This window comes from Dipodomys spectabilis, unplaced genomic scaffold, assembly GCF_019054845.1.
Source record: "Dipodomys spectabilis isolate Male_0828 unplaced genomic scaffold, ASM1905484v1 ptg000586l, whole genome shotgun sequence".
Classification (NCBI taxonomy): Eukaryota; Metazoa; Chordata; class Mammalia; order Rodentia; family Heteromyidae; genus Dipodomys; species Dipodomys spectabilis.
In genome coordinates this window covers 171,887-199,252 of record NW_024871263.1, presented here as the reverse complement: position 1 = coordinate 199,252, position 27,366 = coordinate 171,887, and the positions used below count along the sequence as shown (strand labels likewise).

The window sequence follows — 27,366 nt, the reverse complement described above, 5'->3', positions numbered from 1 at the left end:
CAATCTCAGAATCAGAAAACAAAGAAAAAAAATCTTGGATGTTACAGTGCAGTATTGTTTGTGGGGATCTCTCTGTCGTTGGGGAATTTCTTTTATTTTTGAAATGTTGCTGATTGTAGATAGTAACATTAGACTACTGATGAAATAACATTCACTTCAGGGGCTATGAAGAGTAATTGAGTTTTGCTAGGTTTCATCTCATTCACTTGTAGGCTAGGGTCTGTGTCAATTCCAAATCAAAAAGTTCAGCCTTATAAAATATACCACTATCAATTCAATGGTCTAGTGCACTTGAAGTGAAGCTTTTCTTTACCTTAAAAGAAGAAAGTAATAGGTGTCTTATGAAAAAGCTTGAGAGTATTAATGAAAATGAATTATTGCTTACCACCAGGAAGGTGACAGTATCAGACAAAGTGATTGAAAGAGCTTTCCCATTATGAAACATAGGACACCCCCCCCCCCACACACACACAGTCATATCCATTGGGCTTGCCAATGATTTAAGCATTTATGTGCAGAAAGTCCTTTCGCACCCTAAGCTCTTGTACTCACAAGCACACAGATGCCTCCACTCCCAACACTTCCATTTTCAATAGACTCAAGCAGGCAAGGGTTAAATATGTAAATATGGAAAAATTGCGTATACAAACAAAGTGGGTTTCTTCTCCCCTGGGTCCACCAGAAAGGAAAATACCCCCATACTGGAGTAAGCATGTTCATCCTAAAGGTTGTCGCCAAACCTCTGAGTATTGTAGAGGGGGCCCCAAATAAACACAGTCTGGGAAATCAAAAAGCAGAGAGCTCCATTAGCTCCAGGGAAAGTGAAGTCAATACCCTAGTGGGGGTAAGGAGGTTAATTGCTTCACTCATCCTCAAATCTCTAACCCCAGGCAGTGAGGGAGAAAAGGGAGCACTCCACCCCACATGACTGTACTGAAATAGGGAAGGAAAGGGAATGCATGCAATGGGACTAAAGTTCAAGTGAGTGATATAGAGAAGGGAAGTGAGCAGGCACAGACACGGGCAACCACCAGGAGCTCAAGTCTCCTTGGCAGCAGGAGGCTAAAAGAAAGGACAGAAGTAACTCTGGCTGTGATGGGGATCTTACTGGGCATGCTGCTACTGGGGCACCTAACTGTGGTTACCTATGGTAAGGAAGCAAGTTAGGGCCAGCTGGCTATGACTGGCAGCTGGTCCAGGCAAAAATATTGGGGACTGATGTTGATGGAATGCTTACTGAGAAAAAAAATAACTATTTGTACTAGGCAGGTGAATGTCTCTGTTAATGTGATTGCCTTGGTGAGTTTTGGGCAGAAGAGAGGGAGTGGGTTAAAGCTGATGACCAATCTGGGAGGCAAGCTTTATAAAAAGTGACAAGAAATTTCCTTCTTGGAAAATTTCTAATGTATGTCAGGGACAGCAAATGCCACCCAAAGCCCATCCCCTATTTGAAGTTCTACCATGAGACAAAATGTATCTCTGTGTTTCCAAGCTTTGTTTTCTGTTAAGATATGTGTGTGTGTGTGAGTGTGTGTGTGTGTGTGTGTGTGTGTGTGTGTGTGTGTGTGTATGTGTGTGTGTACTGGTCCTGGGATTTGAACTTAGGGCTTGGGCACTGTCCCTGAGCTTTTTTTGTTCAAGTCTAGTAGTTTTCTACCACTTGAACAACAGCTTCACTTTCTAATTGGTTTTGTTGTTTTCTTTTGTGTTTTTTTTTTTGGTTTTCATTTTTGGTGGTTAATTGTATATGAGTATTCCAGATTTTCTTGCCCAGGCTGGCTTTGAGTTACAATCCTCAGCTCTCAGCCTCCTGAGTAGCTAGGATTATAGACATGTGCTACTTGTACCAGGCTTTGCTAAGATATATAGTCTACAAAGAACACATGTGGCCTAATAGATGAGACCTTACAAAAATGCCTTATAATATAGACATATTTTCAGTTTATATGGTAGTTTATTACCTTCCCAGACTGTCTAGTATATCCAGATGGTACTTTAGGTATTTAAAGTAAATCCACATCCCTGTGGCTTCTATCTGAAGACTCCAGCTGTCCTCCTCCTCCTCCTCCTCCTCCTCCTCCTCCTCCTCCTCCTCCTCCTCCTCCTCCTCTTTCTTCTTCTTCTTCTCCTCCTCCTCCTCTTCCTCCTTCTCCGCCTCCCCCTCCTCCTCTCCTTCTCCTCCTCTTCCTGCTTCTTCTCCTCCTTCTCCTTCTCCTTTCTTCTTTCTTTTGTTCTTTCTTTTTCTTCTCTTCTTTCTTGAACTTGAATTCCAGCCCTGAGTGCTTTTCCTAAACTTTTTCATTCAAGGCCAGTGCTCTATCATTTGAATCACAGCCCCATTTCTGGTGGGTTTTTCCCCCATTTAACTGGAAGTGTCAAGGACTTTCCTGCCCTAACTGACTTTCAATATATGATCCTCAGATCTCAGCCTTTTTGGAGTAGTTAAGATTATAGGCATGAGCCACTGGTGCCTAATACGCTCTGCTTATTGTAGTCAACGAAGCATATATCTGCTCCCTTTCTCTGTAACAGTCCTTCAAATGTTTGAAGCAAGAAAGCTATGACCTCTTGACCTCTTAATTCCTCTCTTCTCCAAGATAAACAGCCCTAACTCCTTCAATTAGTCTCTATAGTACTTCATCTCTTACCCCATCCTGGGCTACTTCACTGTAGATATGCCCTGTTTCTCCAGGCTGTTTGTGGGAACCTAATGCTAGATTTTTGTCCCAATAGAGGCTAGACTCTCTTATAGTAGTCTTATTTCTGTGGGTCTTCCTCCCTGTTCATTAACATCCCTAAGAAGTAGATGCCTCTTCAGCACACTAAGCCTGAGTAATAGTATAGGGAAACTCAAGATTGGGTAAGGGGACTCTTGCAGATCCTCTACTTGTTTTTCATATTCCTATACAGAGAGTCTAGATGGGTTTTAGTTTGATGGCACTTTAGGATAAGAAATCTAGTTTCCATAGATGACTCAGACTAGTTTACCCTTATCTGGCTCTGTGACACATCAACTCCTAGAACTTTGAGTTTGAAAGAATTCAGTGTATATTCTATCAAATTAACAAGAGTGAGGGAAAGTATATATAGGAGATGGATGGGTGAGAATGTTGAAAGGGGTGACATTGATCAAGATGAACTGTATTAGTAGACTGCTTTGTTAAATGACATCTCTTTGGTACAACTACTTAAAGATAAAAAATAAAAATAAAAAGACCCTGAATGAAGTCAACTGAGAGGAAAAAGAATTTGACCCTTGGGCTACAGCACTAGTGGAAAACTTAAGGTGCCTGAAAAATCAACTTATTTCTACAATATTTTTATTATCTAGCAGGTTCTTTTTTCTTGGCACTGAGGTTTGAACTCAGAGCCTGGAGCTTTGTTCTGCCTTTTTTTAATCAGTTGTGGGGCTTGAATTCAGAATCTAAGCACTGTCCCTGAGCCTCTTTTTGTTCAAGACTGGTGCTTTAACACTTGAGCCACAGTACCACTTGAGCCACAGTACCACTTCCAGTCTTCTGGCAGTTAATTGGAGATAAGACTCTCACAGACTTTCCTGCTCGTGCTGGCTTCTAACCATGATCCTCAGATCTCAGTCTCCTGCATAGCTAGGATTAAAGGTGTAAGCTACCAGCACCCAGCTTTTTTTCTGCGTTTTTGTTGAAGAGTGGCACTCTGCCACTTAAGCTACACCCCCACTTCTGGATTTGTGTTGGAGATAAATGTCTCCTGGACTTGTGTACCAGGCTTTGATTCAAACTAAAGTCTCAGTCTCTTGGGCAGCTAGGATTATAGGTGTAAGCCACCAACACCTGGCTCTAGCTGGCTTTATAGTATACCACCTCACAATCTTCTCCCTGCCTGTCTGGGATTTCTTAAGGTAGGACTAGGCTTTGGAAGAACATTATATGAATGTTAACTTTAAATCCTATGTATGGATGTGTTTATGCAGGACAGGAAGAGAGGTGCGGTATAGAGGAAAGAGACAAGAGAGAAAGAGATCATATCAGTATTCCTGTGTGTCTCAGTCTTACATTCAGTGATCTCCTCTAGCCCTGAAAAGAGGTCTTGCATTTGTGTATAAAGTCTTACTCTATAGACCTGAGGCTTAAGCTACATTGAATGGCCAATAGTGCCTTCACCCTCCCTGGAGCTCAGTGTCCCTATCTCATCTGTACATTGAAATTAGCTTGGCTGGCCTCAAAGATACCACCAGCTACAATGTACTGTGAGAATATGACTTCACTGAAAAAGACTCTGGGAGCTGGGCAATGGTGGCTCACACCTGTAATCCTAGCTTCTCAGGAGGCTGAGATCTGAGGATCACGGTTCAAAGCCAGCCCAGGCAGGAAAGTCCATGAGCCTCTAATCTCCAATAAACCATCAGAAAAAGCAGAAGTAGCACTGTGGCTCAAGTAGTAGAGTGCTAGCCTTGAACTGAAGAGCTGAGGGACAGCACCCAGGTCCAGAGTTCAAGCCCCATAACCAACAAAAAAAAAGGCTCTTGGGTTCAGAATCAGCTGTGCAAGTCTCTTCCTGTGTGCTAAAACACATGTAAATAATAATAATAATAATAAGTCTTCACATCTACATTTTATAAACATTTTAAACATTTTACAAACATTTTAAGCATTTTCTAAACTTTATTGAAGCTAGTTCTCTATCCAAGAGATAACTGAGGATAAGCCAGTCATGGGGACTGGGAGCACAGGATGTGGGAAAGCTCACTCTTTCTGTGAGGATGAAGAAGAAAGCTGCAAAAGGGACTCAGAATGGGTCCTAGAAAGAGCTTTTCTCTTCTTTTCTTCAGGATCATTGGGTAGGCAGGCCTCAGACTTTTGCTTTTCTAAGTCCATGTCTTAGTTATTGTCCCTTCTTTCTCAAGCCAAACCCTCCTTCAACAAAGTGTTCAGTCCTGGTTTTTTTCCTATTATTTAAAGGAAACCCAGCTTTTACTGGAAGGGGGAAAATGACATTTTATAAAGGCTTTCCAGTTGGCAGATGGGGGCATTTTTTTCCAAGTAGTAAGAAGGACAATATCTAGCTGCAGGATAATATCCCTCCAGCCACGTCATATAAGTATACATAACTATTGCTGATTTCTATTGTGCTTCATGGTTTATTAACAGATAAATAAAAGAGAATAACATGTGAAAATCTTGTTTTAAGCCTCCAGAGCCCAACTGTCTGTGAGACTTTAGGTAAGCCCCTCTCTCTCTCTCTCTCTTTCTCTTCCCCCCCCCCCCCGCCTTTCTCTGTTCTACTCTCCATGTGTCCCACTCTGTCTCTCTCCAGCTTGTCTTTGTCTATGTGTACTCATGAGAAAATGCTAAGTGGTTTGTAAAAGCCTTCCCAGTTATTCCATTTCAGAAATCTCCAAATTCCAACCTGCTTTGTCCCTCAACCCATGTTGTACCAAGTAGTTTGTTGTTTAGTGTTTTTGAGGCATCTATAATGGGCAGAGCACTTCCCCAAGAAGTGGAACTTTCTTTCTCACTCTTCCAAGAAAATCAGATGTATTGCTTTATTTGACCAACATTTTACAGTGGCTGCCGGGTCCTCCCTATAACTGAATGCTGTGTCCTCTCTGGCTGCCTTATCATCTACAAATGCCCATAGGTTAAGAGAGTCTATCAGCCTGGTGAAAGTGGCTATTATTATTACTTTAGTAACTTCTCCTTTGGGTCTCTATTAGAACTAACATTGATCAAATCAAATTAAAATCTGTTTAATTGGGGGAAGACATATTAAAGCCTTCTATAGGACAGAAAGTATCAATACTAATACAAGTTTTACTTGAGTGATAAGACAAGACTGACATTTATTCAGTCCCGTTCTGTTAAGTACTTTCATTTAATTCTAATAAGAATCCTTCATGGAATATTTACCATTTCTTTCCTTTCATTGATAGTGGCCAAATTTAAAGTTTATATATATATATATATATTTCATAATTTGTCCAAGGCCATACAGAAAGAATTAGGATAAGGTAGACTTTGGATCATGATAGTTATGTTCTACTATCTTATGCAGCCTTTGACTACTACCTTTTTTATCTCACTAGGTTCTCTTACCAGGTATTTTCCTAAATTCTATGGGCACAAAAGAGGTAGTTAGAAGATATAAGTCAATGTTAATGTGCTTTCACTTTGGAGGTCAGGGAACACAAAGAATAGTGCAATGTTTTCCTCTGTGTGTTCCATTTACTTTTTGTATACTACTAATGAAGCAATAGAAAAAATAAGAAGATGATTAAATGATGGGTAGGAAGTAGAATCAATGAGAGTGGAAGAAAATGTAAACAGAATAAAATCATGCCTTTCTGAAAAGTCTGGTTACCAATATCTCCATTCAAAGGTAGAAGAGTCAAGTCAGACTTCTAGAAGTGAACTTCAAAATTGTGAAATTGGGACTGTGTGGCCATGTTCCTAATAGACCAGAGTAGACTCTGTGAGAATTTCCAGCAAATTCCCTGAAAGAAATGTAATCCTGGCCTTGCAGCTACCCTAAGTTCAGAGGGCAGACATGCATACACATAGACAAAGCAGCTCCAGATGTCCTCACAGCAGAATGCTTCTCTGGTGCCCAGAAGGAAAATGTGAGAGTGTTTTTCAGTGGACATAAGGGAGATTGGGGAGGGTCAGAAGATAAGTGGGAAAGAGTCCATTAAACCAAAAGGTTCAGATGGTTTTCTTGAGGCCTAATGAGTCTATGTTTATGCTTGCATGTGACCCAAAATATATATAGACATATGTGTCCATGTGTCTATGATGATTATCAACTGTATCTGCATGCATATATAAGCATGAACTGCTATCAATACCGCAGTGAAAACTACCACCCAGTGAAAGGTTACCATTAGCTAGAATATGGAATTATTTAACCTGTGTCTATTACAGTTATTTGCACTGGACCATCTCAGGTTGGAAGGGACTTTGGGAAGAAATGTTTTCTAAGAGCCAAACAGAGCTCAGAAATTCCCCAGATGGCTTAACCTATACATAGAAAACTTCAGTTATAAAGTTCATTTTGTGAGGACAAACTAAAATCTTCCCCTCCTTGTTTCCCATTCCTGGGTCTGAATTCTGCTGCCTGCCAAGTCTGAAACTCTACAGAGAATATGGGGTGGATTTAGCAACATGAAGTGGTGTTTATTTATTCTTTCCTCCTCAAGGCCTTTATCATGTCTAAAAAATGCTGTTCATATTCCAAGAGTCTCTGGTGAGAACCCAAGCCAAAAGCTTAACTTCAGTATCCTCATTGAGAAAAGCCTTAGTGCTTAACAACATATTTTAGGAGTAAGAAAGCATATCTTCACCAGAAGATGTCATCTTCCATCTGCTAAACTAAAACTTGGGGATCCTGGGATAAATACAAAGAAAATAGCTTAAGGTTGAAACCACCTTTCCTAGGGGCAATATAAAGACATGGCCTGGGTACAATTCCCCATTCCTGGTTCCACTGAATAGAACAAAATCCTCAAAGTATGAGCTTACCGATACAGAATTATGATAGCAGACACTAGCTATTCTGATGTTCCCATCTTTTTCCTCTAGATTTCCCTCCCAAGGAGGGAAAATTCATTTTCTACCAAGGAGAAATGTCCCTTTTCTTGAACCACCATCACTAGCATAGCCAACTCCAAGGTAATTACTCAGACTCTTTTCTTCTCCAAACCAAGCATGGACAAAATCTTTTCCTCCTCAGGATTGAATTTTCCAATGTATCTTTGATGAGTACTAACAGAAACCAAAAGGGAAATAAACAGAAAAAAGAAATCAGAACAAAAAAATCAGGCTAACAAAGTGCAGGTTTCTAGCTAAAGATTTTGTTGGACAAGAATTTACAATCAGGCCCTTTCCTCACCCTTCAAAATTGTCTGTTGCCTGCTTCATCCTCCCTTCCTGAAAAGAGTTAGATCTGGGACCCTAATCATTGAGCTCTTCTCTTAAGAGAGCAAGAGGGGAAATGGCACAGAGCCTTTTCTAACCAACACTTGAAACCCCAGATCTCTAGGCTCATATTTACACAAAGTGAAATAGTCCAGACGCAACTGTTCATTTTGCTCCTACATCTCTTTTGGAAATTGTTAAGAGAATTTTTTTCATAGGAGTGTAGAATGTCAATAGTTGGTAGAATTTCTACCACATGATCAATGAAGCACATTGGTCATTTAGGGTGGGACTTTCTCCAGGTCACTTCCTAGCATGGCAGTGATGTAAAAAGGACCTGAGACTTGTAGAGGTAAACAGTGTAAAGGAATTGCCTTCTGAGTACTGGTTTTGATTGGTGTGAACACTGGCATAGAACAAAAGAGCACAAGGAATATGAAAGTATGATAGAAGAAAAGTTGAAAAGTGCTTCTCAGATAAAACTTGAGGCCTGTCTCTGCTACCCTAGTTTCTAGATGAGCATGCCATCTATGTTTTCATTCTTTGTTTCTTCTCTTTAGGTCACCCTATCCTGGAAGCACCAGAGAGGGTGACTGGGCCTTGGAAAGGGGATGTGAGTATTCCCTGTACCTATGGTCCTCTAGAAGGCTACACTCAAGTCTTGGTGAAGTGGCTGGTACAACGGCACTTAGATACAGTCACCATCTTCCTAAGAGACTCCACTGGTGACCATATCCAGCAGGCGAAATACCGAGGCCGCCTGCATATTCGCCATGGGATTCCAGGGGATGTGTCCCTCCAACTGGATACTGTCGAGATGGATGATCGAAGCCACTACATGTGTGAAGTAACCTGGCAGACCCCTGATGGCAATAAGGTGGTGAGAGATAAGATCATTGAGCTTCAAGTCCAGAAACGTAAGTCACTGTGCAAGTAGAAAGGTGCTTAGAGACAAAAACTCAATAGAGTACTGTCCTAGAAACTTCTGACAAAATGAGAGAGATCGATGGGCCTGTATATAAACTCTCATCAGTTCTATGTGCTAATCACAAGGAGTGGACAGATAGAGGATCTTTGAAGTCTTACTCCCATACTAAAACTTAAGTGTTGGAATAGGCTTGTAGCTTTCAAACCTCTACCTCTTCCAGTGTCTCAGAAATCTTGGCATTTGTTTTCCTTAAAATTCATAAAAATGAGTATACCTCATCAGGAGGTATTGGAGAGTAGATAGATTCTGATAGAAAAGCTCTATCTTAAGAATTATACAAAGATCTGTACCTGGTAATCCAAGAATGCAAATAGCTAGGCATTGGTTATTCAATCCTATAATCCTAACTACTCAGGAGGCTGAAATCTGAGGATCATGGTTTGAAGCCAACCTGGGGAAAAAAGTTAGTAAGACTTTATCTCCAATTAAACAACAAAAAGCCAGAAGTGGAGCTGTGTCTCAAGTTGCAGAAAGCTAGTCTTGAGTGAAAAAGCCTGGTGAAAGTGCAAGACCCTGGTTCAAGCCCTAATACCAGCACATACACCACACACACACACACACACACACACACACACACACACACATACCAGGGTTTAGATAATTCAAAAACAATTTGCTGATAGTCCAACTCTGTAGTTTTCAACACACAAAGGTTTCATTTGCCTTATGGGCACTGTTACTTGACTAAAATATATTATTTTGAGCACAAATAATATGTGTATTTATATTAGTATTTTAGTGCCTAGGTTCTTTTTATATTTTTATTGATGTGTAAAATTATATAATATTGCTTCCAATTTATCAATAATTTCTCTCTTTTTGATTATATAGTGACTCTAAAATATTAAAATGTGTTGTAAACATTAAGGGTCTTTCTCACCTGTAAAAAAACAATTTGAGCCTAAAACAACCATTATTTTCTTAAGGCAGTTGATTTTTAACTCCAGATAATCAGTCACCTGATCCTCCAAAGAAAACCCTTTTCATTTCCATTGCAATTTCTCTTCTGCCATTCCAATTTATGAGCTCCTTTAGTTCCAGTGGCAGATATACACAAATCTTTATGCCCAGTGGAGATGACTTGGCCTTGTATCCCCATGTTTGAATGATTTCCCAGATGTCTTCTTTTGTCTTTCCTTTTACAGTCTCTGTCTCCAAGCCCACAGTGACAACTGGCAGTGGTTATGGCTTCACAGTGCCCCAAGGAATGAGGATCAGCCTTCAATGCCAGGCCCAAGGTTCTCCCCCAATCACTTATTCTTGGTACAAGGAAGAGACTAATAACCAGGAACCCGTCAAAGTAGCAACTTTGGGAACCTTGCTCTTCAAGCCTGCAGTGGTGGCTGACTCGGGATCTTATTTTTGTACTGCCAAGGGCAGAGTTGGTTCTGAGCAGCGCAGTGACATTGTAAAGTTTGTGGTTAAAGGTAAGGACCTCTCTATCCTAGTATCTGCACAAAACTACCTGGAAGTAGTCATACCTCAGAATAGATAGAACCCTTGTGGCAGAGAAAGGGGGGGATTGGATCATGAATAGGCAATGATTATACACATACAACACAAACACAATTCGAAACTGGAAATAGCAGGGTCAGAGATAATCCCTGTCTCTAAAGACGGCAAAAGGCAAAGTGACATTTAGTAGGTATCTCATATTTGTCAGATACAAAAGTTCAATACCTTGGGCTGGGAAGGTGGCTCAGTGGTAGAGCGCTTCCTTGCATGCCTGAAGCCCTGGGTTCGATTCCTCAGCACCACATAAGCAAAAAGAAAAAAGCCGGAAGTGGCGCTATGGCTCAAGTGGTAGAGCGCTAGCCTTGAGCTGAAGAGCTGAGGGACAGCGCCCAGGCCCAGAGTTCAGGCCCCACGACTGGACCAAAAAAAAAAAAAAAAGTTCAATACCTTGACATACATCATCTTGTGTAATTTTGCTAATATCTAATGAGATGTCTATAATTACATCATTTTACTGAACAGGAAATTGAGTCAAAAGGAGGAAATCAGAGTGAGAGCAAGAAAGTGCAAGAGTGACTATTTTTATAGCACTGTCTCAAGAGTATCACAAAGTATGCCTTGAAGTCTGCAGGCTAGCATTAAATGAAAGGCTCAGAAGTGATATAACCATTGTATTTTCTTGTCTGCCAAGAGATCTTCTTAAATGAGGAGACAAGGTTGGTTAACAATAAGCAAAATCTTACTGCAATGGTCTAGGAACTAACCTACAGAAAAGCAAAAGTATTCTATTGGCCCTTAGGAAGTTCGTACTTTGGGGTTTCTGGACATGTTCTCTGTGCTTAACCAAACTATTGTATTTCGTGCCCTTTCTACTATGGCTGATTGTTTCTCATGGTTGAAAGCTGTTTCTATTTTTAAACTAATTCTTTCATTTGTTGGCTTTGTTAATTTGGGTTTGTCTTAATTTATGAAATAAGCCTAGATCTCTGCCTATTTTCTTTTAATCTCTCCTTCTTAAGGCAAAATCAAAGGTTGAAGTCATCATGAAGATGAGAGTACAGTTAATCAAGGCCTTTTATTTATGAATACTCAGCGTTCAAGCACTGCCCCATACTGTCACATTAGGAAATTGAGGCTCAGAAAACTTACTCTCAATTTTCCACCCTGCTTTGTTGTCTGAACCAAGTCTCTTGGCTTCCCCTGGCCTGTATTTCTCTCCACTCCAACCTAGTCCTTAAGTTTTACTACCTATTTATATTTTGTAGGGAGCTCTCAAACCTTCACCGCTCTACTTTACCTCTACAATAGTTCTGTTTTGCAATAGTCCTGTATGCCATGCCTTTGCTCATAGATAGCTGAGCTCTGCTGACCAAACAAAATACAAATATGCACTTTAACTGATTTAGGGTTTATTCTCTGCCACATGCACCCTCTGTCCCCATGCTGCTCATTTACACATTTTTGTCTCATTCCTTATATCAGTAGCTCAGAGCATTTCCACTTCTTTTCAGGCAGCCAGTCTTACTTCAAGAAGATGAGGGGAAAGATCCAGACCCCCTTCAGATGTGATTTCTTTCCACTACCCTCTGTTTTGTCTTGGTATTTCCTTACTTGTTTCCTCTGGACTAAGAATAAGATATGCTTTTCTGCTTTTCTCCTCTTAACAGCAAGCCCTCCTCTAGAATTTTGTGTGTGTGCATGCTCTCTGTCTCTGTCTCTGTCTGTCTGTCTATCTGTCTGTCTGTCTGTCTGTCTCTCTCTGTCTCTGTCTGTCTTTGTCTCTGTCTGTCTCTGTCTCTGTCTCTCTCTCTGTCTCTCTCTTCCCATGAGCACATGTGCATGCTCACACATGTACCAGTAGTGGGACTTGAACTCCAGGTCTTATGCTCTCACTTAGCTTTTATTCACTCAAGGCTGTTGTTCTATGTCAGAGAGTGAGTGAGAGAGAGAGAGACAGAGACAGACATAGACAGAGACAGAGAGACAGAGATGGATACTTAGTATTTATGTATCCAAGCCTAATATGTATATATAAATAACATATATTTGTTATTTAAAACTCTTTCTCTCTACCTGTCACCACATCTCACACACTTATGAAGAAGGTATCTTCCATCAGCTGTGCCTCTCAATTTACCACAAACTTTGCAAACTGAAATTATCATTGACCTCAAAAAAGCCAAGGCCCCAGGTTTTTCCAGTGTTCTTTAAAACACTTATCAAGAACACTCCTTTCCCTTCGGTCTCCTACAATCTGTAAGACAGGTCCTTTTTAGAACATGTTGATGGCTTTTCTTTCATTCACCCTTTAATTATAAGTGTTCTCAAAAGCTTCAAATGTCTTCTTCTCTTCATGTATCTGTAATATCAGAGGATTGTTATTGACTTCTGGACCTTCAAGTATCACGCTATATGAATGGGTCTCAAACCATAATCTTATCCTTAATTTCGTTTGGTATTTTTGTGTCAATACTGGAATTTGGACTTGGAGCATTTTTGCTCAAAGATACCACTCTACCATTTGAGCCACAGCTCCAACTCCAGATTGTTTTGTGCTGGATTGGAGATAAGAGTGTCATAGACTTTTCTGTCCAGGCTGGCTTTGAACCTTGATCCTCAGATCTCAATCTCCTGAATAGCTAGCATGAGCCACCAGTGCCCATCTTACCCTTAATTTGTCCCCTTAGTACTATATCCAGTGTCTAATTGCCTTTTGGACAGCTTCATTTCTATTATCTCATCTTTGTTGAATCGTACCTTTGTTCACTAATTTCCCAAACAATTAAGGATGTCATTAAGTATTCCTAATTTACTTCTTACAGTCAAATAATCTTAATAATCACTAAATAATATAAATTCAACTATTGAATTATATTTTGTTTGTTGGTTGTTTGTTTTAGTGCTAGGGCTTAAACTCAGGGCCTGGGCACTGTCCCTTTAGCTTTTTTTTGTTTGTTTTTGTTTTGTTTTATTTTGTTTTTGCTCAAGGCTAACACTGTACCACTTGAGCCACATAACCAAAATCCGGGTGGCTGGCTTTTTCTCTTTTCTTTCTTTCCTTCCTTCCTTCCTCACTCCCTTCTTTGCTTCCTTCCTTCCTTCCTTCTTTCCTTCCTTCCTTTTCTTTTCTCCTTCCTTCTTTCCTTCCTTCCTTTTCTTTTCTCCCTCCCTCCCTCCCTCCCTCCCTCCCTCCCTCCCTCCTTCCTTCCTTCCTTCCTTCTTCCTTCCTTCCTTCCTTCCTTCTTCCTTTCGTTCTTTCCTTCTTCCTTCCTTTCTTTTTCCCTTCCCTCCCTTCCTCTTGCTTTCCTAGTACTAGAATTTGAAGTCAGGGTCTCGTGGTTGCTGGTTTACTTGCTCAGTTGGTACCCCATTACTTCAACCACTTCAGTCTGGCTTTTTGCTATTTGTTTTGGAGATGGAGTATCTCAGAGTTTTCTACCCAAGCTAGTTGTAAATGGCAATCCTCCACATCTCAGTGTCCTGAGTAACTTTGATCATAGGTATGGGTCACTGGCACCTGGCTCTATCAGCTTACTTTCTGACAAATTTCCTAATTCCATCTATGTCCATGAGGCCCTTCCCTTTGTTCTTCTGCTGCTATTTTTGTTTCCTCTCAAAACTTCATCCTCTTCATCCTGATGCTTGTGATGTTTTAGAGGCTTCTTGACACCTTTGTAGCTTAATATGGCACCTGTTGTTCTTCCCCAGACCCTGATCCATGAAAAAGATCACTTCTTAAGTCGCTCCTTTTCCCCATAGCCAAATAGTCTCATGGTGTGTGTGTGTGTGTGTGTGTGTGTGTGTGTTGGTACATACACACACAGGGCCAAGGCACTATCCTTGACCTTTTTTTTTCTATTCAAGGCTGGTACTATACCATCTGAGCTACTACTCCACTTCTAGTTTTGTGCTGCTTAATTGGAGATAAGAATCTCATGCAATTTTCTGCCCAGACTGGCTTTGAGCCAGGATCCTCATGTTTCAGCCTCCTCAATAGCCCAGCGATCTCAAAGGCTTTTAGTCTTGAAATTTTAGGCTTCTAAATGGTCTTCCCCAGCTTATCCTTCTTCAAGATATCAACTTATTGATATCTGGTACTGGATTTCTGTTTTATGTGACTAGACTGTAAAATCCAAGCATTCTGCCTTTCTATTCATAGCTGATCTCCAGAGTCCAACAAAAGCTAGTCTCAGAACTGTGTCCCAAATTCAATTGAGAAACTTTCACTCACTTCTTCAGAAACCTTCAGTTACTTTCCATGGCCTCTTCCATCCAAAGAACAAAACCCAAACCCGTTAGTCTGCCCCGAGCCTTGTCTTCTCATATATTTCCCCACATCCAGAACAGCATGCTGTCCCCTCTACTTGCAATGTTATTCCACGTTCTCAGAGAACAGAAATTCTACTGATCTTTCACTAATGATTTTCATATGTAAGAAAGTGTGAACCCTGAATTCAAACCACAGAAAATAAAAAACATAAAAAATAAAAGTGAGTCAGAATGTGACTTTCTGCCCATTATTTTTCACTTAGCACAGTCTTTTCAAAGCTCATTAATGCTGAAGCATGTATCACTACTTCATTCTTTTTAGTACCTAAAAATGTAACATTACATGCATATATACCTAGCTATCCATTCTTGTAATTAGCATTTGGATTGTCTCTACATTGTGGCCTTTATGAATCAACAATTGCAATGAAGAATTGTGAAAAAAAATTGTTCTACAGACATTTTTTCATTTCCTTTAGGTACATGACTAAGAATGCAATGGCAAAGTCACATAGTAACTTTTTGAGAAGGTGACAAAGGCTTCAAGTGACAGTACAATTTCCATTTCCCACAAGTAGTATTGGAGGATAGGAAGCCTGCAGATTCTCCACATCCTCACTAACATTTATTTTATGTTTCCTTTTGGTTTTCTTAGCTTACATTAGTTATACAGGGCAGATTTCATTGTGACATTTCCCTATAGGCTTATACTTTATTCCAGTCAATCTCACACCCAATTTCACTACCCCTGGCTCATTTATCCCCTGTCTATAACAATTTCAACAGATTTCATTGTTCTGTTTTTATGATTACAATCTTTTTCAATTGTAGTCACCTTTTTTAGTTAAGTTTTTAATTTTAAAAAATTTTCCAGGTACTGATGGCCCATGTCTCGAATCCTAGTCAGGAGGATGAGATCTGATGACTAACGCTTGAAGCTAGCCTGGAAATCTTATCTCCAATTAACCAACAAAATGCCAGAAGTGAAGTTGTGGCTCAAGTGGTAGAACATCCTCATGAGAGTAAAAACCAAGCTTGAGTTCAAGCCCTAGTACTTCCAAAAAAATTTAATTGCTGACCTCCTACTAGGTGTGAAGTGGAATTTCACTGTGGATATGATTTACATGTCCCTAGTGATCGTGTTGTTCATCATCTGTTTAGGTACTTATTGATCATTTATATGTCTTTTAAAAATGTATATATAGTACACATTAATGAAATTCAATATAATATTTCCACATGGGCATATAGAATGCACTAATCAAATTTGATTTCCTTTTGTGCACTAACGTATACTCTCCCCAACATCCATTCATCTCTACTTTGCATCCAGATCCACCATTTTTCTGTGGGTCTTGGAGCTTGAACTGAGGGCCTGGGTGCTGTCCCTGAGCTTTTTCACTCAAGGCTAGCACTCTATCGCTTTGAGCCACAGTTCCATTTTTGTCTTTCTGATGGTTAATTGGAGATAAAAAAAAAAAGTCCCATGCACTTTCCTGTCCCACTAGGCTTCAAAACATGATCCACCTTTTATGCCTTCTATATACAAGAGTAAACATATATGGTACTTGTCTCTGTTGGCTTATTTCACTTAAAACAAAGGCTTGCAGTTTCATTAGTTTTACCTCCAAAAACAGGATTTCTTCTTTGTTATGACTGACATTATTCTGTGTGTATATAAATCTCATTTTCATTATCCATTAATCTGATGATATATACCTACACTGTTTACGTATCTTTGCTTCTTCAAATACTGCCAGAGTAAATACACTATGCTGAGTTCATTTCCTGTAGATGTATACCCAGAGGTGGGATAGCAGGATCATAGGATAGATTTTTCTATACTGTTCATAAAGGTCATATAAATATGTGCTCTCACCAATAGAGGATAATATTTTCTTTTTTTCCACACTCATACTAGCATTTCTTTTTTAGTGTGAGTCCTAGGGCTTGAACTCAGGGCCTAGATGCTATCCCTGAGCTTCTTTGCTCAAGGCTAGCACTCTACTACTTGAGCCACAGCTCCACTTCTGGTTGTTTACTGGTTGTTAACTGGAGATAGGAGTCTCATGGACTTTTCTGCCTCTGCTGGCTTTGAACCAGGATTCTCAGATCTCAGATTCCTGAGATGGTAGGATTACAGGCATGAGTAGGCCACCAAAACCCAGCAGCAATTGTTAGATTTTACAATAGTAATTCTTAACTGTAGTGAAATGGTATTTCATTGTATTTTTACTCATATTTTCACATCTAATGATATTTAACCATTTGTTTTTTCTTTTGAGAAATGTCATTTTCCATTTTTCTAAATGAGATTGCTTGGTTTTATTTTAAGATTTTTTTTATTTAAAAATTTTTAAACCTCTGTAAGTTGTCTTTCAACTCTGTATAGGAACTTTTGAATTTGATATAATCTCAATTGTTTATTTTGCCTTTGTTTCCTGTGCTTTGAGGTCATATACTAAAAAATCACTTTCTATACAAATATCTTAAAGTGTTTCCCTATGTTTGCTTCTAGTTTTTTCATGTCCTCTATTTAAGTCTTTGATTCATTTTGATTTTTTTTTTTGTACAGGATGAGAAATAGGGGTCCGATTTCAATCTTAGAAGCATTAAATTTTCCCAGAAACATTTGTTGAAGAGGCTCTCCTTTCTCTAACACTTTTGACACTTTTGTCAAGAATCCATCGTGTGAATTTATTTCTAGGACCTTTATTTTGTTCCATTTGACTGTTTGCCTATTTTTAATATAATTTTATTGTTATTATTAACATGTTGTACAGAGGGGTTAGCATATCATAAGTCAGGTAATGAGTACATTTCTTTTTGGACAATGTCATCCCTTACTTTGTTTTCCCCAGTTTCCCCTGCCATCCCTGCCATGAAATTGCTTATGTTTGACTATTCTGATACGTGTACCATGCTGTTTTGGAAACTGTGCCTATATGGTATATCATTAGTTTAGGTTTTGTGCTGGCTCCAACCTTCTTTCAGAACTGCCCATCCAAATTCTTTAGTCATTTTTTATCAGTCATAGGGTTTGAACTCAAAGCCTGGGCACTGTCCCTGAACGTCTTTGTCCAGGGCTAGCACTGTACTAGTTTAAGCCACAGCACCATTCCCAATTTTCTGGTGGTTAATTGAAGATAAGAGTCTCATGGACTTTCCTGCCCAGACTGGCGCAAAACTGAGACCCTTGGATCTCAGCCTCCTGAGTATCTAGGATTACAGGTATGAGCACCAGTGACTGATTAGCCATTTTTGGGGGGGGGGGGTTCCGGTTGTAGGGCCTGAACTCTGGGCCTGGGCACTGTCCCTCAGCTCTTCAGCTCAAGGCTAGCGCTCTACCACTTGAGCCATAGCGCCACTTCCGGCTTTTTTCATTTTGCTTATGTGGTGCTGAGGAATCGAACCCAGGGCCTCATGCATGCAAGGCAAGCGCTCTACCACTGAGCCACCTTCCCAGCCCCTTACTAGTCATTTTTAAATTGAGTTATTTGACCTTGTGTAGTTGAATCATGAGTTATTTATATATTTAGAATACAAGAGCCTTAAGAGTTATTTATATTTTTAGAATACAAGAGCCTTATCAAATACAAGATTTGCAAATCCTATTCTATATGCTAACTTTGTTTCTTTTTCTTTTGTAATGTCTTTTTGTACCTTGTTAGACACAAAAGACTTTAATTATTTTTCTTTTTTATCTAGCTAGCTAGCTATCTTACTCATATCTGGATTAGAACTCAGGGTATCACAGTAGCTTATTTTCTTGCTCATAGATGGTGTTCTATCACTTGAGCCATGCCTCCAGCACAACTCTTTGGTCATTATTGGTAATAAAGTCCTGCAGGTCCTTGGTATTTTGTTCAATTTTTTCACTCATATTTCTTTGTTTGCTTACTAGATAAGTTCAATGATCATACCTTCAAGTTAACTGGTGCTTTGTTCTACCTGCTCAAATCTGCTGTAGTTGATTTTTCTCCCTTTTGAGTTTTTCTTTCAGTTATTGTGCTTTTCAACTTTTGTATTTCTATTTGATTACTTTTTTATTTTTTTATTTTATTTGATTACTTTTAATAGTATCAGTCTCCTCCTAGCATTCTGTATTTAGTTTGGACCATTGTCATTTGTTTATTTATTTTCCTTTCATTTTAACATACCTAAACTGTTTTGTCTAAATTTTCAATGCTTCCTCATGGACAATTTCAGCATGGACAATTGCTATTGTTCCTGACTTATGTTATATACTCTCCATTTTCTTTGCAAGTGTCATGTTTTAGAATAATGCAATGTGGTGACTTTGATTCTCTTTCCCCTAGGACTTGTTCACACAGATTGCTACAAATTCCTGAGAGAATATAGGCTTAGGTAGTCCTTTTCAATGAAGAGTCTACTTACGATATATTCTTAATGATTAGATGGAGATATTCTTAAAATATTCCTGGAGTAATAAATCTTCCAGTCTTTACCAGAGAAGTATGTTGCATGTTAGGGTATGTCTTCAACATTTTCCTAGATAGTTTACATTGTGCCATAATGATCACCTACTGCTAATATAGAGACTCAAAGATAACCACAGATAGGAACTTAGGGCCTTCTCATGTCCTTCCTGAGCAGGCACAGCACTTATGCATGCAGGTAGCTTTCTAGATTCCCAGAATGTATGCAAATTTCTCACAGTCCCTATGCACATCTTAAATCCCAGTTTTTCCTTTTAGGTTTTGGTTAGTTTCTTGCTTCCATAGACTTTTATTCATTGTCTAAATCATTTCTGTGACAAACATTGTCCCAATCTAATGAGGCTAATAATATTAAGTAACAACTAAAACAAGCCTTTGGAATCAAATCTCTCAGAGAAACACCAGACACCTCAAATAGTCATAGCTGTTTTGGAATGAAGTCTATTCTGCTCATCCAACACCTAAAATGACATTTTCTTTTCTGACTACCTCTGAGCTGGGAAGGGTTAATAATGGATATAAATTTAAATGCCACACTTGCTATTCTTACTAAAGCTGGGATGTTTTACTTCCATAAATCTTCCCTGAGTTGCTACAAACCTTTAGATACTTTCTAAAATTTGGGCAGAAGTTGATTATGTCAAAATTTTCCAGTTACTTTATTGTTTTTGTGGAGGAATGAATTTTTGGAAATCATTACTCAACCACTTTGACTGATGTCACACATTGCCACTTTCTCTGTCAGACTTCCAAAGACTTCCCTCTCAAGAGAATAAATCACTAAATTTCAGTTAAACTATACTTTCTCATCCACGTTTACATACCCTGTGAACTTTAGCTACAGATTCCTTGAATATCTATGAGCCTTGACTTAACAGCCCTGCCCTAGACTTGTGTGTGAGGGGTGAACAAGCAATGGAACTTGACAGTATAAGGGAAGTGTGGAGAAGTTTAATTGTGGACTTGACTGGCCTTTACATACTTCCTAATTTTCCTAGAGCATTCAGCTGTTCACCCAGGGGTACCAGGGCCCTTGACTGAGCTCCCTTTTCCTTGCAGACTCTTCAAATCTACCCGAGACCAAGACTGAGACATCTACAACCACGCAATCCTCCATGGAAGGTGAGTTTTACTATGGTTCTGTGGGAGTATTAGAGGTATAAAATGGCATCATAGGAACCCAGACAAGAATTTCAATGCTATTCCCCAAGGCATAAAAGGTCATTGGATTGCTCAGAGAGAGCATAATAATAAAAGAATGAGAACAAGAGAAAAACAGCAAGGAATAAAGGATAGTTAAGAAGTAGATTAGTGAATATATACTCTTTTTTGTGATAATTGTAGCCCCAAAGAACACTGTGACTTAGCTTTTGCTCCTAGTCTTCCTTGCAGTGTGATTGGGTATATTGTTTCTCCTTTATGCACATTCTTCTCACTGACCATCTCTAACAATTAGAAAGTAAGATGCTCCACATCATAGCATAATGATCAGTGATATAGAGAGGTACTCTTAGCTTAGCACATATTCCCAGAGAAGATTCCCAACTTCGTTGCCATCCAACATCTCACAGATCCTTGCTGGAAGAACAGCTTCTAACTCCAACCCTCTGTCACCATAGCAACAACCTGGGAAGTGGCCACTGAAGTGACTCCATCCTTGGACAGGACCACTGAAGTGAATAGACACTTTGGGGAGACTGTTGCTGAACTAGGTAAGTCTAATGTCAAGATTTCTAACCTTCCTTTTAAAATCTGAGTCTTGTGACAATGACTCCCCACTGTTCTGTGTATTGTATGACTCTTAACCATCAAGTGCCCTAGGGTAGAGATGGTGTCGAAATGGAGAGGAAGAGGGATGAATAAGGTTACAGTGCTGTTAAAGGATTTCGTAAATATGTTCTTAGCATAGTCTCTGTTGTTATACTAACATAGCTCCCAAGCACTGTGAATAAGAATAGAAATAAAGACATAACTTCAGGAAACTGTTGTAGGAAAAAGGATATTGGAACAGATAAGTATAATAATAGTACTTATTACATAAACATAGTCTCAGCAGCTTGCAACTAACTTTTTGGATTCCTATAAAATCTCAAGAATTTCCAAGTCAGAGTGTCAGGAATTAAGACCTTGAATGGTAGTAAACTGGTATGTACTGACGTGACTGCATTAATTATTAAAATAATGAATTACTTTTATACCAGTTGATAATTTCCTGCTTCTCTTAAACTCTGAGTTCTCCATTATCACCTGGGCTACCATAACCCATCTGCCTGAACTCTGTAGACTACCTCATGGTCTCATAATAAAAGTATCAATTCTCAATACTGTAGTGTCCCTTTAGGGACTTCTAAGAGTTCAAGTGTACATCCATCAAGTTCCTGTTTGAATTAGTTGATATGAAACACTTAGAGGATTATCATTCTTTGGGTCATATGATGTCTTTGTATCATTGAAGATACTTCTTAATGTCCTTTGTCTCATTCTGATTGTACAGCGTCTTAGCTATCTCTGAGCAGTTCTCAAACCACTTCCTGTGCAACCTTTGCCTTGTCGCTTTTTGCTTGAAGGCTTCTATAGTTTCATGTTTTTCTCAAGGAAATAGCCACTGGGAGAATAGAAGTTAGAATGTACCTCTAGGAAAATCAGTTTGGGAAAATTAAAAGATAACCTTGGAAAGAGTATAAATTCTTAAATGTTAGATATGTGTCCTATTTCTTTTTTTATTGTGAAAATATTGTACAGAGGGGTTACAATTACATGGGCAAGATAATGAGTACATTTCTTATCAAGCATTGTAGCCTCCTCCTTTGTTTCCCCTTCCCATCCCATCCTCCCCTCCCGCCCCCAATATGTGTCCTATTTCTTCTATCAGATGTTTTATGATTTGACTCCTGTCAATGGAAAATCTTGTTTTATCTGCTCTCTCAGTTCCAGATAGAAGTTCAGAGAACCACAAATAGCCAATTTTTTGGAATCGAAAATCATGAAATCTATTTTTTAATAAAAAGTTGCAGCATTAAATCTAAAGGACACTGGAATTTTTTTGCTTTACCATTCTCTATCCTCTGATATTAGTTCTTAGATTGAGAGTATTATAGCTAGAATTGCATTAGATATAATCCATATGTTTCATGAAATTTATGAGGAACTAAGACCCAGTGACAGTCATTGATTTGACTACTTACTGTATTAATTTTTCTATGACTATTATAAAAACTTATTACAAGTCAGATTTGATAGTTATTACTAACTTATTATCAACTTTTCAGTAGGACTACCATCCTTCTAGATGCTCTGGCAAAAAAACAAAAACACTCTTCTTATCTTTTCCAATTTCTAGATGCTACCTACATTCCTTTTCTCATAGCTCCTCTCTTCCATTTTTAAAACTAACAATGTAAGAATACTCAAATCTTCTACTCTAACCTTCTCTTCTATCTATTCCCTCCACGTTTAAATGATCCTTATTAGTATATTGAACTCATTCAGATAATTGAAGATAATCTCCCTATCTCAACATGAGCTAATTATTAACTTTAATTTCTTTTTGTAATACAAACTGACACACAGGTTCTAGGAATTTGGATGGAAATATCTTTAAAAGATATTCTATTATTCTATTATAGTTATACAAAAAATAACCAGTCCAGAACTGGAAACTCAAGACAGTGGGTTCTTTCAGCCAAATGTATATTATTTAATATGTTTTGAGAAATCAGCAAGTTGAAATTTAGTCAATGAGCATTTTAATAGAAAGATTCAACGAGGTTGCATTTCAATAAAGCTGAGAAGTGAAGGAACCACGAAAATCTCCTGTCCCCTCCCCCCCCAAAAAACCATGGAGATCTGGTGCAAATTCCAAGAATCACCAAACTGTGGATCCAAAAGACCTTATTAAGGTTTTCAATCTCTGGCCTTTCTTAAGACTCTCATTTTGTTTGTTTCTATGAATAGCTAAAGAAAAGATTAGAAAATGTAAATGGAAAATAAAAAAATCTGGGCGAATGTGAGCTGATCTTCAGTTTCTGGTGCTTATTTGTTGTTTGATTGTTTGTTTGGTACTGGAGTTGGAATTCAGGGGCTCTTGTTTGCCAGGCATGAGCACCACTACTCAGCTATGCCTCCTCTGGCTTTATCTTTTTTTGTATTTCAATTTTTTATGTTTTTTTATTGGAAAAATACTGTACAGAGAGGTTACAGTTACACGAGTAAGGTAATGAGTACATTTTCTATCCAGCATTGTTACCTCCTCCTTTGTTTTTCCCCTACTATCTCTTTCCTCCCCATCTCCCCAACTCCCCCCCCCAAGTTGTAAAGTTCGTTTTCAACATAGTGTCTTGTACATCTCATTGCTACAATGGTTCAACTTGTATCCTTATTTAAGCATTTTGTTATTTCCCTTCCCCTCCCCAAATTAGAAAAATGTACATACAAGATGCAGGGCACCAGAATCAAATTTTAACCCATATGATTTAGTCTTGCTTTGCCTCCTAGGAAGGGGTCTACCTATGTTTTCCATCATCCTCATCATCCTCTTGTGCTGCATGGTTGTTTTCACTATGGCTTATATCTTACTCTGCCGGAAGACATCCCAACAAGGTGAGTGAGGACTATGGCTGGTTGGCTTTTGATCATATTCTTTCTGGTGGCTTATTTGCCTACTCTCTGTATGAAGCACTGTGTAACGTGCATCAGTAAGTTCAAAGCCAAGTTTTAAAGCTCAGGCAGGCAGAAATTCTTACCAAAAAATTAGAGAAGTGGGGGCTTGGAACATAGCTTAGTGGTAGAATGCTTGCCTATCATGGATGAAGCTCTAGGCTCAACTCCTTAGTACCACATTAACAGAAAAGGCCAGAAGTGGCGCTGTGGCCCAAGTGATAGAGTACTAGCCTTGAACAAAAGAATCTTAAGGACAGTGCCCAGGCTCTGATTTCAAGCCCCAGCACTGGCAGGAAAAAAAACAATTGAAGAAGTTGATGGAAAAATCCTTGGTGCCCAGTTAAGTACAGCTATTCTTGTAATTAAATGCCTTAAAAGGATATACGACACGTTCCTTTTAAGTTGCTTAACATTTATAAAGAGGGTTCAAGGTTAAAGCATGGAGTTGATAAATAACAGGGTAAAGCAGTAAATATTATGGACTCATCTAAGAGTGATGATAAAGACCTGTAATCCTAGCATTCTGAAGGCTGATTCAGGAGGATTGAGAGTCTCAGGACAGCTTGGGCTATGATGTAAAAAACTACTATCTCAAACACAACAAAAACCCCACAAAATCAAAACCTGAAGGAGCCAAGCAATATTAAAGGGAGCCCAAGGAGAAGAGAATTAGACTACACAATTAAAAGATCTTTCAGGATAGAAAATTGGTACCAGGCCATAAAAGATGAAAACAATTTATGATGGGCCAGCCTTCAAAGATAGGGTAACTAGACAAACAAAAGTATAAAAATATAAAAGGTAGTGCTCGCTTCAGCAGCACATATACTAAAATTGGAATAATACAGAGAGGATTAGCATGGCCCCTGCGCAAGGATGACACGCAAATTCGTGAAGCATTCTGTATTTTTCAGTGTACACTGCAAAAAAAAATTATAAAAGGTAATTGCGTATCAAGTAATCAATTAAAATATATAGATAATCAATAGATTATCTATTGCCTTTTTAGATTAACATTCTTATTGGCAGGTATTATTGTTCAAAGGGACTTCATAGTGATATTTCTATATATGTATATAATTTACTTTTATCTATCACCCCCTCTATTACTCTACAAAAATTCATTTCTAATTATGGAAGACTTTTAATGACAGCCAGAAGAACTTAGACTTTCTTTAGTAGACCTTGCAAAGGCACTAAAAGTTACCCCAATTTTAGTAGGGGTGATGAAACTACTGTCAGTCTTGTGGCTTCCCTTGTTTACTTATTTTGTGACTAATATACACATTTCTGAGTTGCTCCTTTGAAGGATTATAAACACTTAGAGAAAAGTACCAAGCAATATCCATCTTTGAGCCTAAGCTTGGGACACTTCTCCTACACAGACACGAGGGGGCAATGATGATCTATTTCAGAACCTTCCTTGGCTCAGGGGTAGAAGTGAATGTACTTGGGGGTGGCATGGGCCAAGGTCCTTGACATTAGATGAATCCAGCCCTTTCTTCCTGGATATTGGCCTGACAGTCAAGTTTCCTACAGGGATTCTCTGAGGATCATGGGTGAGATTCCTGGGTGGAAAGTAGGTCCAGTTCCAATGTTCTCTGCTCACCCACACCAATCAACAACTCCAATCCAATATCTTGAGTCATTGATGACAAAGAGGAGAGTAACCATGCATGGATCCTCTTCATTTCTCTGATAAATATGCAGTGTTCCAACTTATCGCATAAGTATTGTAAAAATCCAAGTATCTCCCAGTATTGGAAAGCTAAAACATTCAGCATCACTCTCTGTGCCCTTTTGACTGGTATCCAGGATTCATTGCCCATAGAAATTTCTGACTTGAATCCTTCTTCTTTTCTAGAGCACGTCTATGAAGTGACCAGGTAAGATAATCTCTCTCCTTTCCCATGTTATGATCCTTTTCCTGACCTCAATTCTCTTGATCATTGGTAGGAAACATGAAAAAACTGGGGAGGAGGGATAAGCATAGAGCATAGAACTAAAGTAGTCCTAAAAATCCAGAGACCCTCAGGATCAGTACAGCTTTCTACTCTCTCTGAGATTCCTGAGGTTCTATCCTGGCTCAATGAGCACAATAGATTATTTAGAGGTACCAGCCCTCTACTCCCTGAATATCTGACAACAAAGTTAGTTGGTAAGGACTTACTTAAGCAGAAGTGTGGGAAAACACAGTCTAAGGCTCAAATCTCTTCTCATGACGGGCTCTGGGTTATAGGATGCATCCCAGGGAGGCCAGTGACCCTGAAGAAACCATGAGAGTGTCCGTCTACACAACTGGCTGCTCCAGCAACGAGCCATATTCCCAGGCTCTGAGTAATGAGTATTCTGATGATCCCTGCCTGGGCCATGACTGCCGGATCATTGCCCAGATCAACGGTGACTATGCCCGCCTACTGCACACAGTACCACCAGATTATGAAGTGCTGGCCACTCAAGGCAAGAACGTCTGCTAAAAATTTCCCACAAGGTCAAGATTTGCTGGCATAATTGCCCTGTTCAGGTCTTTCCTTCTGTATATAGCCTCTCTGCTACCTCTTTTCCTGGATCATTCAGTGTCTATCCTGCTGATGCTGTAGTCCTTGAATGGGACTGGCTCTGCCTATGAAATTTTGGTATGCACGGCAAGCAAGCCAACTGGACTCTTCTTGTGTCACTTCCTGATGTATTACTGCTCCTTTTCAAACACCAGAGAATGGCCCATGGTACTAGAGCTTGGTCAGAATGCCTCCAGTGCTATTAGAAGACCAGAGAAGGTTCAGTTCTACCAGCTCAAAGGATCAACATCATTTCCCATTTTCCAGGGCCTGGCAACTTTTAAGTGATGTCATGTTGTCACAGGCTGGGGTTCAGATTTGCTGCCACATAATGAGTCTTTTGCTCTGGTATTCTTTTGGTGCTCAATAAATATCTAATCATGATGGCAACCTCAGTTGTTAGTCTTTTCTCAGGGTTTGGTAGCACCTACCAAGAGTGCTGAAAATAGGACTAGTTAAGATTGATGGGATTCCTGGAGGTATGGATCGCACCTTTGGGGCATTTTTTTGTTTTGTCTTGTTTTGTTTTTTTCTCCTTCCCAAACCCTATGACACCCATAATTCATACCACCCAATAAATATTTGCTTAAATGTTTATTAGCTTCCATTCCCTTCCCTATTATCCTGTCGTCTCCATCTGGATGGCTTCCCAAGACAATTTGTAGTCTGACAAAGAAGGATCCCTCCTACCCATATTCAGGGACTCAGATGTAGAGAAGAGATTCCTCCATTTTGACAATATGTATGTATGCACCATTTCTAAGGATTCTATTTCTTTGCATCATACAATCTTTGGGATAGTTGTATTCTTTGTAAATTTATCCCCTGACTCTTCTTACAATGTGGAATGGGGCAAAAGCAACAGTCTTTTCCTTGATGAGCCAAGATGAGGGTTAGGAATGTGTGTGTGTGTGTGTGTGTGTGTGTGTGTGTGTGTGTGTGTGTGTACACAATTATACACCTTTAAAACAAGCTACCAGAATAGATCTGTTCATATATGAGTTTATACACACTTCCTTTCTCTCATGTAATCTATTTCTTTTCTTTTCATGGGAATTGTCATGTTGCCACTTTGAGTCCCAGTA

General features: G+C 39.2%; 1 protein-coding gene and 1 non-coding gene across 3 annotated transcripts; both read left to right on the top strand.

Moving 5' to 3' along the window:
• Positions 1 to 993: 993 nt before the first annotated feature.
• Positions 994 to 26,671, top strand: Vsig4 (V-set and immunoglobulin domain containing 4). Of its 2 annotated transcripts, XM_042670907.1 has the most exons (8): positions 994 to 1,150; positions 8,453 to 8,809; positions 10,026 to 10,307; positions 20,124 to 20,186; positions 20,684 to 20,776; positions 23,559 to 23,663; positions 25,588 to 25,609; positions 25,963 to 26,671. In XM_042670907.1, exons 1-8 carry the CDS (start codon positions 1,096 to 1,098, stop codon positions 26,198 to 26,200), a joined length of 1,215 nt encoding a protein of 404 aa, XP_042526841.1. In that variant the 5' UTR covers positions 994 to 1,095; the 3' UTR covers positions 26,201 to 26,671. The 2 variants fall into 2 exon arrangements, with proteins under 2 accessions (XP_042526841.1, XP_042526842.1); XM_042670908.1 differs by lacking the exon at positions 10,026 to 10,307.
• On the top strand, positions 24,528 to 24,634 carry LOC122100587. The gene has a single exon (XR_006146207.1). It is a non-coding gene; the product is annotated as a U6 spliceosomal RNA (small nuclear RNA).
• Positions 26,672 to 27,366: the final 695 nt, after the last annotated feature.